This window comes from Sylvia atricapilla, chromosome 7 (genome assembly GCF_009819655.1).
Source record: "Sylvia atricapilla isolate bSylAtr1 chromosome 7, bSylAtr1.pri, whole genome shotgun sequence".
Classification (NCBI taxonomy): domain Eukaryota; kingdom Metazoa; phylum Chordata; class Aves; order Passeriformes; family Sylviidae; genus Sylvia; species Sylvia atricapilla.
This window is the reverse complement of record NC_089146.1, coordinates 14,818,268-14,834,013: the sequence shown is the minus strand read 5'-3', so window position 1 is coordinate 14,834,013 and position 15,746 is coordinate 14,818,268. Positions and strand designations below refer to the sequence as shown.

The 15,746-nt window shown below is 43.1% G+C and overlaps 1 protein-coding gene across 2 annotated transcripts in view; it reads left to right on the top strand.

The window, feature by feature from the left end:
- The first annotated feature begins 513 nt into the window (after nucleotides 1–513).
- The window catches only part of UBE2E3 (ubiquitin conjugating enzyme E2 E3), a 56,926-nt gene continuing 41,693 nt past the window's right edge, over nucleotides 514–15,746 (top strand). Inside the window, exons 1-3 of one of the 2 annotated variants that reach the window (XM_066322714.1) lie at nucleotides 514–712; nucleotides 1,987–2,189; nucleotides 4,350–4,400. In XM_066322714.1, the coding sequence (XP_066178811.1) occupies nucleotides 1,996–2,189; nucleotides 4,350–4,400 (245 nt within the window). In that variant the 5' untranslated portion in view covers nucleotides 514–712; nucleotides 1,987–1,995. Of the gene's footprint in view, nucleotides 713–1,142; nucleotides 1,164–1,986; nucleotides 2,190–4,349; nucleotides 4,401–15,746 lie in introns of those variants that run through there. The other variant, XM_066322715.1, reaches the window with a different exon arrangement.

The following is a 15,746-nucleotide window of genomic DNA, read 5'->3' as shown; positions in this document are numbered from 1 at the left end:
CGCGTGTCCCTGCCCTCACAGAAGGCAGGAGCCGCGTGTGAGGTGTGAGCTGCCGAGGCCGAGGGCCGCGCAGACCCCACGACCCCCGGGCCCGGCGAGTCCCGCGGCGGGCCGGAGGCGGAGGCCCTCGGGAGCCGGGCTCAGCGGAGGGCCGCGGGTGCCGCCCGGCCGGGACGAGCGGCCGTCGAGGGGCGATCCCCCCGCCATCCCCGGGCCGCCGCTTTGTCCTTGCCCGGCCCGGAGCACGCGCGCCCCCGGCCGCGGCGGGAGCGCGCCTGCGCGCACCCCGGCGGGCGGGAGCGAGCGCCCCCTCTCCCCTCCCCCGCCCGCCGGGAGCTCCGCCGGCGGCCGCGGGCGGGCGGGGGAGCCCGGGCGGGGCGGGGGCATCCCGGGGCCGGCCGGGCCGCTCCCCGCCTCCGCTCCGCCGCGCGCGCCCGCCGCCCCCCGCCCCGGCCCCCCGGCCCGCCGCGGGAGCCCGCGCCGCAGAGCGGGGCCCGCCAGCGCCACCCGCCGGCCGCGGGGCCGCACCGCGCCTCCCCCCGTCCCCCCCTGCTCCGGCTCTCAATGTTCCACACTGCCCGGCCACAGAGCCGCCGCCGCCGCCGTAGAGCCCCCCGGCCGCCTCCGTCCCCTCCTCGGGCGCCGCGGGCCCGGCCCGGCCCCCCGCCATCCCGCCCCTCCGACCCAGCAGCGGGACAGGACGCCGGCGAAGGTAAGGGAGCGGCGGGCGAGGCGGCCGCCGCGGCGGCTGGGCGAGCGCGGTGGGGGGAGGCGGGGAGGAGGCGGGGGGGCTGGTAGAGGAGCTTTGTTCTTGTTTTCGGCGCTCGCTGCCTGGCGGCGGCCGGGGGCGCGGGGCCGGCCCGAGTTCACGCCTCACTTGGTGCACACGCACGGTGCGGAGCGGGGCCGGGCGAGCCGCCGCCGCCCGCCGAGCCGAGCCGAGCCGAGCCGAGGCGGGCTGGCGCTCCCCACAAAGCGCGGCCGGGCGGCCGCCTGGATCCAGCCCTGCCGCAGCTCCCGCCGCTCCTCCTCGGGCCCCCCCGGCCGCCGGGGCAGCCCCCTCCTTCTCCCCCCCGGCCCCCGCCTTTCCCGATCGGCGGAAAAATGTCGGTCTGCCTGGCGGAGCTGCGCGGGGAGCGGCGGCGGGGAGAGCTGTGCAGAAGGTGCAGTTTGAATTATGCTTCTTCCCCCTCCGGCAGCTCTGTGGTGGCCAAATGCGGCTCTCGCTGCTGGCCATGTAAATAACCGGGGCTGCTGCTACCCCAGCGGCTTTAAATGCGAGGCTTTTCTCCTTCCTAAAAAAAAAAGCCCTACTACCGACGGAAACCCAAACCTCGTTCCCCCCCGTGTAGCCCTTTAAATGCTCAGAGCAAGTGTACATTTCCATCTGAAATCAACCCAAGTGTTACTGGCAGTGTATTTTCTCGGAGAGAGGGGAAGAGGGGGGATCTGGCGTTTGGACCCAATAAAATGCTCTGCTCCAGTGTAAATATTTACAGGTTATTAGTGACTTTTTAAAAAACATTTTCAGTGAGGTCTGTTATTTACAGTGTGTCATAAGTTATTAATGTTCATTGCCTAAGTATCCTGCTAAATCTGTCTCATGCCTTAGAACAAAGTCGACAATTGGCATATTGTTTAAAGTATGAAAAAAATGCGAGTGGGTTTAAAAATTGGAAATATCTGTATTTTCAGAAGTGTAAATATTGCTTTGTAGCTGTCAAACTCCAGCCCTTGGGTATGAGTCAAAGAAGCATCTTTTGATTAATTTCTCACTGAAACCAACTTGCCACCTATTCAAAGTTTTCTGGAACTTGGGGAATGCCAAGAGAGAGTCTTGTCTCTTGTATGAACTCTGCTTCTTTTCTACCCCAAAAAAGTTCCGTGTGATGTCTAGTGGTAGGCAGAGGTCAGTGGAACTTAGGGAATGACAAGAGAGACTCCTTCCTTGTGTATTAATTCTGCCTCTTTTCCTTGCCCAAAAAGTTCCCCACGATGTCCAGTGATAGGCAGAGGTCAGACGATGAAAGTCCAAGTACCAGCAGTGGTAGTTCAGATGCCGATCAGAGGGATCCGCCTGCACCTGAACCTGAAGAGCAAGAAGAACGAAAACCCTCTGCCACCCAGCAGAAGAAGAACACCAAACTATCCAGCAAAACTACTGCTAAGCTATCTACTAGTGCAAAAAGGTAAAGGGGAGAGTGAAGCATCCTGCAGTGTATTTGCACAGTGTTTGGAGTCAGAGTACTTGCGCTGCACTTGTCAGGCAGAGGGATTCTTCTTGTAAAGCTCTGTGGAAGGGAGTGAACTATCAACTCTGGTAGTACAGGAGCCTGCTAAGCAGTGTTTTAATTAATCCAAGTCTTGTTGGGGTAACAGTTACACAGACTTGTCCTATGTCTTTGGAATAGTTGGTGCAGAACTTGGTACCTTACAGGCTGACTGGGAGAGGGGCACCTAGGTACGTTTTGTATTTGCAATATGTGAGAGAGCTTTGGCACTTTTTCTGAGTTAGGTTTCCATGCCTGATTGGTATAGGGTGGAGTCCTCCTGGAGTATTTTATTATGGTCTGTAGACTGATGACAGGTCTGTAGACTTATGAGTGCTGTCTAATTAAAGAAGTTGTAAAACCCCAGTGGCTTCTCTGGGCCTTATGAGAGCTTTTCATGATGATGCACAGGAGAGCCTTACGCACCTTGAAGGAATGGGTTCATTCTGCTGTTCTCTTGGGAGAAACTTAGGTGAGCTTTCTCCCTTAGGATCTGTGGATTTAAACCATGACAGTCTACAGGTAGCCTCTACCTTTAAGTATGAGGATCTTCAGAAATTTTGGTTAGTTACGTTGGTTGCACTTTCATTTGTATATAAGCTTATTGACAGTCTGGCTCTCAATATGTATAGTCTGGTAATTTTCTCAAAGATCAGCTGTGTGAAATACTCAAACTTTAAATTCTTTAATTCCAGCAGTCTTTGGAGGTGAAACATAACTTTCCAGTGCTTTCCCTCAAGCTGCTTTTTTTCGCAAACATTTACAAGTATCCTGCAGCAACAAAAGTTGTAAAGTAGCCGTAGTAGCTTCAAATTTTGCTTATTCAGCGTGGGTGTTGTAGTTCTGGCTTTTAGGAAAACTTTAGTAATTTTGTACTTAAACTTAGTAAATTCTTTTTGAAACATGTTAAAAATGTTGCAGAGAATGGCTGTGTGGCATTGATGACTTTTGAGCTTGTTAAAGAAATCCTTTGAAATAGGTCTGGCTAAAGAGAAAAAAGTTTTGCTATTGCTGTGTAGCGCTTGTAATTTGTTGTAGCTTGTCTGTATTTGACAAGCCTGAGATACAGGTTTTTGATGCTGAGTTTTCCCATCTTGTCTTTATTTCCCTTAATTGTTGCAAGTCTAATTCCATGCATGTCAGATAGCTCAGTAGGCTGACTGAATTTACTGGTATTAATGCAAGGACATCCAGAGTAGTTTCTGTTAGCTCATCTTTTAACACCTGCTATTTGCATGAAATTCACAGTATTGCTCATAGGGGTCCTTTTGTGAAGAGAAGTCTTACTAGATATTTTTAAGAGGAGGTTAACATGTATATTTTGAATTTGCACCTCTTATGTATCCGAATGAACTTAAATTGATATGAAGTTTTCAGTACTCATTTTTCAGATCTTAAGTCCTTTGTGAATAGTTGTAATAGAGTAAAGTTATCACAGTTTATTTCAAGTTATTGTATCACTTTTTATCACATAAATACAGCTACTGTATAAGGTTGCAGGAGTAAAGGCAGCAGAAGCTATGGAGAGAAGCAAAGTTGATCCAGAGAGATTATTCCAGTAACAGAGACAGCCTGGCAGATCTGCAAATCCATTTTTTAAACACACTGCGAAGTAGTAGGTAAAATATTGTGAAAAGAGTGTGTGTGCTGCCAGCACGGTTCACTTGAGCCTCAGTCACAGGTCCTGTAGCTCTGGTTTAAAGTCATTGTCAAATCTGCCTGTGCAGGCTCCCCCCCTTCCTCATTTGCATATTAGCTTGAAAAGAAAATCTGCCTGGTAAAAAGTGCTCGGATGTGAAAAAGAGTTACTTTTCTGAATAGTTGTGGGAAATTTCTACCCAACTCAGCTGTAAGTGTTCTGTTTACATACAGCGTGGAGCAGGAAAAAAGCTGCAAAGTTTCTCAGCTGTGGGATTTGGTTTATGCCTCTGAGAACAAAGAGGAAGCAGCCATGTTAGCATTACTGAAGGCAAAGCCAATCTTGCATTTAACTGCATGGTGGTAGAGGGCAGTGTAATTCCCTGATTTATTCTATAGACTATCTCAAATGCTTTGTGTCTGTTCTCATTTCACCAACAGAATCCAGAAGGAGCTAGCTGAAATAACCCTTGATCCTCCTCCTAACTGCAGGTATGTAATGGCTTCTTAAATTGTGGTCGGTGCTTGGAAATTAATGTGCTCAGGTTAACAAAAGGCAAAGTTAGTGTTCATGACGGGAGACTGTTAGGCAGGAATTGCATACAGCAGACTGAACAAACGTACAAGATGTTTGAAACTGAAGTTTGATATTCTGTCTGCATGTTGGAGGAGTAGTCATTAGTGATTGATGTACACAGTAAGATCTATTCAGTTTGTTGTTCATAGCTGGTCAGTGCCTTCTCGAAACATTAATTATGTGAATGTCAAAATATGCTGAAGCTTTCAACTTAATGTCTGTATGTAGTTTGAACTGGGGTTTTAGTGCTGAGTTTCAAGAGTGATTTTCATTCTGAAGTAAAGAACTGTATGTGATTTTTATATGCTTTCTCTTAGTATGTTGTTTAACAGATAAACTGAAGTATTGCCTCTAAATTTATGTGTCTGTTGGTCAAAGTAGTAGTCTCTTGATAAAGAATATCTTTAAGTAAGTTCCCAGCTTGGGAGGCACTTCTGTTAGGTTTTAGAAAATGAAAATTTTAGCTTGGAAGACTGAGTGATTTAGTTTTAAAGTGATGGTTTGGAATTGAAGCACTTGCACTTGATCTGTAGGGAAGTTATATAGCACAGTTAGCTGATCTCTTTAAAGCTTTTGCATGTTTTACTTTTGTTTAAAAGATGTATTAAAATTCTCATTAGCTGTGAGCATCCAGTGTTTAGATTTGCAGTAAAGCTAGTTTTAAATGATGTTGCTTTCATTTGAAGCATCTCAGTAAGATTTCTGACTGGAAGGTAGCTTAATAACTCGTGTAACCATGAGCCATGTACATGTTAAAAAAAAAAAGCTGGAAATGCTTTCTGATTTTGTGTTAGAATTGTTTGGCTTTTGAATAGGTGGAAAGGTTACGTGGGTGTTTTGTGAATCTGATAAAATATGAGCTGTTCTTCTGGCTCACTAATCCATGAGCACAGGGGCTAAACCAGAGCAGTGTTTTATTGAATCCGTGGTGAAGGCGTCTTGTCCTGAGGACTGTGCTGTAGATTGCCTGTGGCAATCGGATGTATTTGCATGCAGGGTCAGCGTCTCTGTTTGCTTAGGATTTGGTATCTTGTTTGGCTTGGTTGTTTTGTTTGTTTTTTTGGGGTATTTTTATGGGGAGATGGGTTTGGTTTGGTTTTAAATAACTGCTTTAGATAACTGCAAATAAATTACTGGGATCTAGTTCTATGTTGGTCCTGCACTTTATGTTTGGACCATCAAAGGGGCATAGTAGAAGAGAAATTATTTAAATGAAATAGAACCCTGACGCTTTACTTACAGTTGCCAAAAGGAAAATTGTAGCAGTTTCAGGTACAGCAAGTTATAGCTTTTAGAAGAAGAAGCTTCCCCCTTCACACTCGGCAGCACTATCTGATACTTGGCTCCCTGGGAAAGTGTGCTCTTCTCATATTAGCACAAGAGTATTGCAGAGCTTTTTGCTTGTGAGCTGGTACAGCCAGATGCCCAGGGATGCTGTTGAGAATGATGAAAACCCCCCAATGTGTCTAAAATTATTCAAGTTTCTTTCCTACAGAGAGTAGGAAAACATGTTATTTTTTGCCAGTGAGGAAGTCAATGCTTCTGTTCCCATAGGTATTTTAAAGAGGAATTCAGTGGATTTACTCAGTAACAACTTTATGATGAGTGCATTTTTACCTTTTGCAAAATAAAAAAAAAATAAAATCTACTGGAGAAACAAGCTTCTGTTACAGGAGATCTGGGGTTTCATGATAAACAGTTTAATCAGAGTTTCAGTGCCCACAGTATTTACTGTTCCATCAAAACTGACTTGTTAGAAGGAGCCTTTCTGGTACCGAGAAGTAAATACAACTGTGTGTTATGTGCAGAAACAGTTGACACTTTTACTTTCTTAGAGGGTGTAGTAGCGCAGATTAGGCTACAGACAAACACAGCAGGTTGATGACACCTCTGCATTGCTTATCAAGCAGCAGAATGCTACTTACTGCATTTCTTGTGAAAGCAAAAGAATTTGTAAACAAAACCCCAAAACATTTAAAAACCTGGATAATTTGGTCATATTCGCATGTGCTTTAAAAATAAAAACCTTGTGTCTAAGTTGTCCCAGAAACAGTTTTGCATGCACAGTTGTTTCTCTCCCAGTTCTAGAGCACACCCTTATCATTTGCAGTCCACGTGTTGCAAGCTTCACAAGAATACAACTGGCAACTAATGCTCTTGGATGCTGATAGTCCTTCTGGTTATTCAGTTACATAAGTAATGAAAAGTTAGCAATTTTTAGAATGCAGTAATGACACTTATAAAATCTTAAATGTTGCTTTAACAGGATACAGTACAAATACTGAAGATTATGTTGAACTCTCATACCATGTTAAACACTGATATCTGCTGCCACTTCTCACCTGCCAATGCAACTGCCCAGAGCCACCATGGGAGTGACCCAAGGCTGATTTAGCTACTTTAAAATGACACTGACTGGCTGCACTGTGATTCTCCTGTAAAAGAGGTGTAGATTTCCCCAGCAGTTATTTTTCCTGCAGTCATATCTATTACTGTAACATCTGCTTTATAAAAATGTCCAAGAAAACCCTCTTCATGGGTATGCTGAGCAGGCTTGGGCTGCACATTAACTTCTATTTTAGGCACTGGGATAGCAGAATGACAGACACAGTAAAACTGACTAAACAGTAGCTTTTTGCTTGCCTGTCTCAACAGTAAAGATTGATTTTTGATTCTGTTAATTGGACAATGAACTGTTGAAAAAATCGTGCTGTCATGCATCATGCTGTCATGTTTGTGAGCAGTGAATACGAGCTGCATCTTGGGGGTACCAAATGTAAAACTTACTATATTCATGCTGATAGCTTTACTCTTTAGCATGCAGTAGTACTAAATTCCTGTGATTTTGGTGTGATTTTCAAGAAAGATAAGACATCAAAAGTGATAAAATATATTCAGTTTTTGGCCACAAAAGATGTTGGAGAAACATTAAGTGCTGCTTTCTACTCATGTTTTCTTCTGTCCAGCAGAAAGGCCTGAAACAAGTCAATTACAGTCCTGCATGCATTGTAGCACTAGGACACATAGGTAAACTGAGGACAGGTATCTGATTCCATTTTTTCTTTCTTTTGCTAGCTTAACTCAAAGCTGTGCTACTTGGTGCAGTGTGCTGTATTTAATTTCTTTTGTGCTTTTAATAGCATAAAGCAAAGCTAAAAAGATCTTGGCCGTATTGCTCCTAGGCAGCTCAGTTTCAAACCATGGCCAAGCACTTGTACATACTTCAAGGTGTGGAAGTGTGCCAGCCCCCACTGTTACAGACTCTCAGGTAAATACTGCAAAGGTTATGCACATAGTGCATGGTAAATCTGGGCTGCAGAGATGCTCCTAAATACTTTTGACATATATGGATTAACTATTTTCAGCTCATAGCAAAAAACTGTTTGGATCAGAGGTCACTGTTCTGTAGCTGAGGATGTGTCTGAGACTGCTGTTGCGACCTGCCCAACTTGGAGGCTGCAGCTCAGATGGAGCAGGGCACTGCTGTTTCCAGTGCTCATTGTATTTCCTGGATTTTAGGGCTGGCACAAGTGGGGCTGTTCCCAGGGGTGCTGTGATTTATAGCAGGTTCCTTTAGCTGTTCCTGGCTGCCCTGCTGATCTGCAATAACAAAAATGTGTACTTGCAGTTTCCTTTGCTCACTCTTCCTCATTTCCATTCCTAAATTAAATATTGTTCTTCCTTGTGGAAAAGTTTTTGAAGTTCAATTTAATAACACTCATGTCAACTTTGTTTATAGTTTACAGTCAATTTTACAACAAATTCACTTTAGTGTAAACTTTGCAGGAAATGAATGCAAACACGAAATTCAATGTATCCACTCAGAGCTTAATTCATGTGGTTTAAAAAGTGGTGAGTTGAAATAGTGTATTTTTCCCAGCCAAGTGAGAGTATGTAAGTCTTTTATATCCTGCACTGTAAATTGGCTTTAATCTCTTCTCTTTGTTAAATTGAAAATCAGATATTTTAAAGCAAGTGGTTAAAAAGAAAAAAGTGAAGTGGAAAGGCCAGGCAAAACACATGCCTTGGAGCACTGGTCAGAGAAACAACTTGCTTTCTTTGTAGCTGCTGGGAAATGGGGCTTCAATTCTAAGGGATACCCCAAAGGCTCCCTGCTCTGTCTCATCCTCTAGCCAGTGAGTGCCTGACCTTATAGTTTGGAAAGATTTTCTTTAATAGGGATTATTATTTTGATTCCTATTTATTTTAAGGCATTGTATGCTAATACATACTAATGTGATTTCTTGAGCAGCACTACAAAAGGTGGCAGTTGATAATTTTGCTGTTTGTAGCTTCTCCGAGACTTGCAAATAGGCTCATGGTTTATGAGTAGTTCATTTTGAAATTATTTATTTTAAAGTAACACTCCAAAGTGTGTGGACTAAGAACAAATGGAAGCAAGACGTGTAAGGGGTTTGTTTTAGTACAAGACTCTTCTGCTTCCTAAGAGCTGTATTTGTCCCTTTCATTAGTGCCACATCTTGGGCTAATTCCACCCTGCAGAGTGCTGCCAATGCCGGGGTCTGGAGGTTGACACAAAGAAGAATGCCTACAAAACCCTGGCAGGCGAACACTATTACTGCTTCAGTTATGGACCCATGAATCCAGATGTTTGTAACTGTCGGACTGGGCTTGTTATTCCATCAGTGTGGGAGCACTGCAGTGTGTGTTTAAAGCAATATTGTGAAGGTATTCCTCAGACCAGCAATTTAAGCTCTTTCAGTTGAGCTGTCTGAAACAATGAGGAGCAATGAACGGTTGTGCTGGTGGTGCAGGCTCATCCACGTGCAGAGGTAGCACTGGATCCAAGCTAAAGCAGCCTTGTGTTTGTGAGGAAGGTGCTGCAGCTAAGCTTGCAGCAGCATTCCTTTTGTTAACATACTCTGTCTGCAGTAAGGTTATAGGCAAATGTTTACTCTGCAAACAGTTGTGCCTGTTGAAGATGTTACTGCAACAGCTGTGGTTTGCTCCGGTTCTGCCACAGAGGTGACTGCTCCACTCAGAAAGTGATGCAGATTCATGTGATTACTCTGTAATGTTCCCCAGGGAGGGAAAAAAAAAAAAAAAATCCAAGTTTGCTTAAATGGTTTAAATAGGTGATTCAAATGAACTCTGCTGGATTTTTCCTCTCTCCTGTCAGAGCAAGCATTGTTCACACAAAGCTTTTTGCCACACACACCAGGATATGAATAAGCCGATCCATTCCTTTGTCTCTCAAATGTAGTAAGTTTCCGTCTCCCCTTTGTCAAAACCAGGCATTCTGTTGCTTTTATGAAATCAGGAGGAGAAAGAATATATTGCATGCAGTCAAATAGTGTCTGCCCATCTTCACGTGCATGTTTTTTCTTCCACTCAAACTGTTGACTTTTCAGGTTGGTGTATGTCCCCCAGTTTTGTGTTTATTCTATTAATTTCTTGTTGGGCAAATGTCTTCATAGTACTAAATACTGAATGCCACTGAGAAAAAAAAAAAAAAAAGTGAGTTTTTTTGGCTTCCACCTCTGCAGTAAAAACCCAGTTGTGAACACTAAATGGTTCCCTATAGAAGAGCAGTTGATTAAGTTGTGTGAGATAGTTATGTTAACACTATGTCCACAAATGCTTGTGCTGAAGCTGAACAAGCAAAATTTTTAAAAAATACCCAAACTCTACTTGGTAATGTATCTTGTGACCCTTTCATTATGCTTTTTATTGTCTCTCCCTGCCCAGCACTTTGTCACCACTGAGTGCAATAAATGCATTCTGCATGAAAAGAAAGCTGAGGATTGTGGAATGGTTTCGAGAATACAACCTACACAATTTTTTCTAACACTTCCTTCCCTATACAGAAGTTTACAGTTAAAAAACTACAATGAAGAGGGTTCATGGCTCCTCTAAAAGCATTTTGAAGTAACTCTCAAGGGAATATTGGAATTCTACTTGTTAATATTGCCCATCTCTGATTTATATAGAATTATTTCTCCTAAGCATTTTCTTCCCTTCTCCTTCTTCCTCCCTTTTTTCTAACCAGAAGGCTATAGTCTAGGTCAGAGCAGGAAAGAGGGTGTAATTTAGCACAGCAATCAGAAGTCTGGTATTTTTGTATTTCTGTCCAATTGTAGTAACAACCTTTATGTTACAGAGCGGCTTTTACCTTATTTGCTGGTAGTGAGTGAAACTGCTAAAGGATTAAGGATGATGCAAATTTAGAAAGGCATTTCAGTAAAACATTTAAGTGTTAACTAGAGACAGAGTGCACTGTTGTTTATTATACTTTCATTTAAGAAGTGCAACAGTGAAAGATTGTGTAACTTCTGAACATTTTGAATTGTGAGAATATTTAAATTATTATTTTTTTTCAGTTGAGACTAGATGACAGATCCTCAAAATGTCTCAAATTTGGGGTTTTTTCCCCTCTCTGCTAGTATTGACCTCCTGCAAGCTATAAACTAAGGGGTTTTATCAGCCCCCACACAGTGAATTTCTCATGCAAGTATTCTCACTGGCATAATTAAGAGAGGGTTATGCAACACAAATCAACATATCTACTCATGGGAGTAAGTTTTCATGCCTGCAGATTTGCAGGTTTGACATTTGTGTGAGCAGTGCAGACACTGTCCTACCTGCAGTAATGTCCTACCTGCTCTGAAATCTGTCTGTTAGCCCAAACATTATACAGATATTTCACTAGTTTTCAATAGAACTACTGTCAAAATGAACAGAAAAACAATGTTACGATTGTCTGCCTGCTTTAAAGTTGCAGAAATATTTCAAACACTTTTCATTCAGCTACTGGTGTTAAAGAACTGATGCTCATTTTGTCTTGAGCTTTATCTGGAAACAATAGAAAAATCTGACCAATTTTTTAAACAATTCTTTAGGTATTGTTGCATTAAAATTTGTGAAAAATGCCAAGTAATGGGTCTTAAGTAATGGGTCTGCTTTTTGGATTTGTATAACTGTACAAAGGCCCTTCAGGGTCTATGATAAAACTGACTAAAATATCCCATGTATATGGGGTTTTTTTCCTTTTTACACTCAAACTGTGCATTGCTCACCACTGACAGCCTGTCATACTTAGTTTGTGATCAACAGTGTGTGTGGCAAGGTCCTAGCACTGAATGCTTTCCCCTCAGACTGACTTGTCTCTGTGTATCAGTTCCTTTACTATTACAGACTTGCGACACCTGCTTCAAATTCAATTTAACAAAGTGCAAATACAAAAGAATCAGCTAAATGGCATCAAGCCCTTTATGTAAAATTACCTAATTCCTATATTACCGATGTGTGGAGGTTTCCTGGAGCTGGTGTAACTCGGGTTTGCATAGATGTGGAACATTTTGAGATCAGGAAAAATACTGTGAGCGTATTCTCTGAGTTCAGGGCTGGGTAGGCAGGAGCAGGGGTCTCCATTAAGCTGGCCAGGAACTGTGCTGTTTCTTTATGTTGATGCCTTACTTTGAGCCAGTGCCTGTAGGTGATAAGAGTCCTAGCCTGCTTGCATTAATGTGGATTCATTTTCCCTGAGCAGAGAGTGTGCTATACTGTTACCTAGTTCAGAACTGTGGCTGGAGCAGTTGTTAATTTTATAGCACTTACTGTAAAACAGACTGGGCAGACCTTTCAGGAACTCATATACAAGTTTAGCTGTCAATGATTAAACTACCATTATAAGCATTGCTTTCAGAAACAAAGGAGGGATAAGTTTTTTTGATGAAGCACCGAAGTGACCTGTAGTTAACAGTGAGTCACTTTCAGGTTAGAAGAATCTGTAGAGGACCATCTGACAGTCCCTAGTAGTCGATGCTTTCCTTATTGGCAAGGATACTGTCCTAGAGCATATAAATATTGCATTTGGAGTTAACAGTGAGGACAAAAGCATTATAGGGACATTGGAGGACAAGACTAAAATGCTTAGTGATGGGGCAAATGTAGGAAGTGACCTTAAAATATTGTGTAATTTAATAATGAGAACTGCAAGATATAGCACTTTAGTAGGCGTAATCAGCTGCACACATCCATGAGGAAAAAAAGTCTGGATGAGGAGCAGTTCTTCACAATAGGTGTAGCCAGTTTGAGGATCATGTGCTTTGAAGGAAGGAGGAAAGAAAGGAAAAGATCTTCAGATACAGAAGAAAGTTGTGGCACAGGAAATAAAGCAATTGTTGCTAGTCCAGTTGGTATTTATGAAAAGCAACTTCAGGTTGGCATAGTGAAAACCTAATATTGATGCAGGAATACCTGGACATAAAGACAGCATACAAAAGGTGGTGGGTCTGCATTGCCAGAGGTTTTTAAGAAACAAAAGACTGACAGGAGCAGTTTAGATACAGTTGATTCTACTTCAAGGAGGAAATTGACTAAGTGACCTCTTAAAGACCAATTTGGCCAGACTAGCATTTATACTGGATTTAAATTATAATGCTAAAGGAAAGCTGGTGGGGAAGTGATTTTCGCTTCATTTAAAAACTGTATTTTAGTCAGGGTTTTGTAGTATAATCACCCTGGAAATATACAGGTGCTACAATTCCAAGCAGCAGCAAAAATTATTAAAAAATCGCTGGAAGTGCACAGATTTTATCCTCTTGTCAATCAAAAAAAGCAAATGTCTTGTGATTTTCCCACTGATTTGTTATTCCACTCTGTCTCCGTCCCCCCTGATTTTGGCTTTGTTTTAATTTTTTACCTAATCCTACTTTAATTGCAGAAAGTTGTCACCTTTTGCTAACTAGAAATAAACGAGGCATATGTCCTAAGTTCTCCAGAAGTGTGTCACCTTTGTGACAACACTGTAAGAAACAAATAGCACAGTAGATCTTGATTTTTTAATATTTTATATGTTCTGTGCTTGGGTTCTCTGTGTTTCTTCCACAGGCACATAAGTATCTCTAACACTGAGCTAAACAAAAGCAAGGGGCATTTTTGTCCTTACACAGAGGCAGTTTGCAGTAGCTATGCAGCACTAATGCATCTTGCCCAGCACCCCAAATAGATTCAAGCACATCAGAATGCAGTTGTGAAGCACTGTCTGTGACCATGGATCCTGTCTCGAGGCACCCTCTGGAATCAGAGCTCAGACGATTGTAGTGAAAATGTAAGCAGCCTGGCAGGTTTCCAGCTGATGAGTTAATGCTGCTATAAACTTGAGTAGTTCCTCTCTGAGGCATGCAGAAGGGTGCAGGCGCTGGGAAGGTAGCCAGCAAAGTCAAAGAACAGACAGCAAAGCTAAAGGCCAGCCTCAGGGATTCACAACGAATTGTCTTGGAGGTGAGGTCCTCCCTTGCCAGAAACCCTTCTTGTAGCTTCAGTGGCAGGGCTGGACATCAGTAAGCAAATTAAGGTTCTCCTTCAGTGCAAAGCTGGCCTGCCTTTTGGGAGCTTGTTTAACACAGCTTGAGCAAAGGTAGCCATGGCCAGCACTCAGGCCACTCTGTGACTGGCTTAGCAGTGCAGGTAAAGCCGAGGGTTCTCTACCAGTGCTGGTCAGTTCACTGAGCTCAAAGCTGCAGAGCGGGGTTTAGGTCTGAACTCAGGTTATCACTTCACTCTGAAGCCTAGACATGGAAGTCACCAAAATGTGACAGAGTGAATCAGTAGAGCATCAGCTGGTCAGATTTCACTGGGCAAATGGAAACATGGGTGCTCTCCTTTCTGCAAGGGGAGGCTAGTGGCCATGTTTATGCTGTAAATGCTTTGAGCAGAGTGGGCTTTGAGGGGTTGGGAAAGTCTTTCAATAGCTGGCTATGCAATAGGAGAGATGTTCAGCTGATGGTGGTTCTTGCAGTGAAGGCTGCTATTGCAGCAGACAATGGGCAGATTCCTCCCCAAATACACTTTTTCTGACAAAGGACCTGTCTACCATGTCCCCACTGCCTGGTGTTTGGTAACACTTTAGCTGGTGTTTGTCCTTCCTCCTGGTGTCCCAACATCCATGATTTCATTCAGGCTGGAGGATCTGAGGGACAAGTGAATTGGTGCAGGGATGGTTAGTTGACACAGAGCTCTGTGTTGTCTGTGCATCAGTGCCTGTCCTAACTCGTTCATAGAGACCTAGGGCCTATCTGTGTCTACTTCATTAATACCAATGGCAAAAGCTGTAGTTGGACGTTACAGATTTAGCAACATCTCCCTCTAGAGACACCCTGAGGGCCCAGAGAATCAACACCCTTATGCTAATATCTGGTTTTCTGTTCAGAGCTTTGGACTTGGAAGGAAAATAATGAGTTTTGGGTTGATTTCTATAAAGCTAATGCCAAGAGAGGTCTTAAGAAAAATCAGCGTTCACTGAACACTCTAAAGCTGTATTCACATGGAAGCAAATCTCAGTGATCTAAGTTACACAGCACAGCCCACTGCACATTAAGCATCTCTCAAGTGATATACATTGTTATGCAAAAGGCAGAAATATAATAGAACCTAAAATTCTATAGGCATGATTGAACATAAATTTGAGAGTGTGGTCTTCACACGATAAACTATTTGAAGCACAGTCAGTGGCTGGACAAGTGTTTCTTGTCTGGAGTAGAGATTTTGTATGATACCCATACAAGTTTTATGGGTATGTATAAAGTATACCTTTAGTTTAGCTCCATGTAGAGCTTCACGTTTCTCTTCTTCCACAGAGTCTTGGATTGCTGGCGTAGTGTGAAGAATTGCAGTAGCAACCTGGCTGTTGTGTATTTTGAGTTTGGTTTGCTTCTTCCTTTATTTTTTATAAGCCAGAATTCCAGGTGGTGTACTTAGTTATACCAGAGCAAACACACCACAACTTTCTTTTTTTTAAAGAAACAAGTTTCTGAAGTGAAAGGGACATAATCAAAACAAAGCAGTGATTTGTTTGATAATACGGAGTAACAAACCTTAAATAGATCCATATGTGGAGAAGTTGGTTACTTTCAAGGTTCTCTGAAAACAAATGCAGTGAAAGCATTTTACTTTCAAGTGTTTTGTTTGCTTTATTTTCCATGGTAATACTGCAGACTAGCATTATTTAAAGTCTTTGTTTTCTGTTAAACTTGCTTGTGTTTTTTTGTTTTAAGAATAGAAGAAGCAAAGTAATTTCTTACCAGTTAGAAGGCAGCTAACAGGAGTGGCTGTCAATGCTACAGCAGCTATTGTAGGCTGAGCCCCCTGTGGTTCTCCCAGATATAAAAAGGCATTCTGGCAAAATTCCTGTATGATCACCAGTGTGCCTTACTAGAAATTTGAGCAGGTGGGGTCAGGGATGGAGGAAATGGAGAGCGATGTGCACTACTCTGATAAATGACTTTCCATCCGTCTGG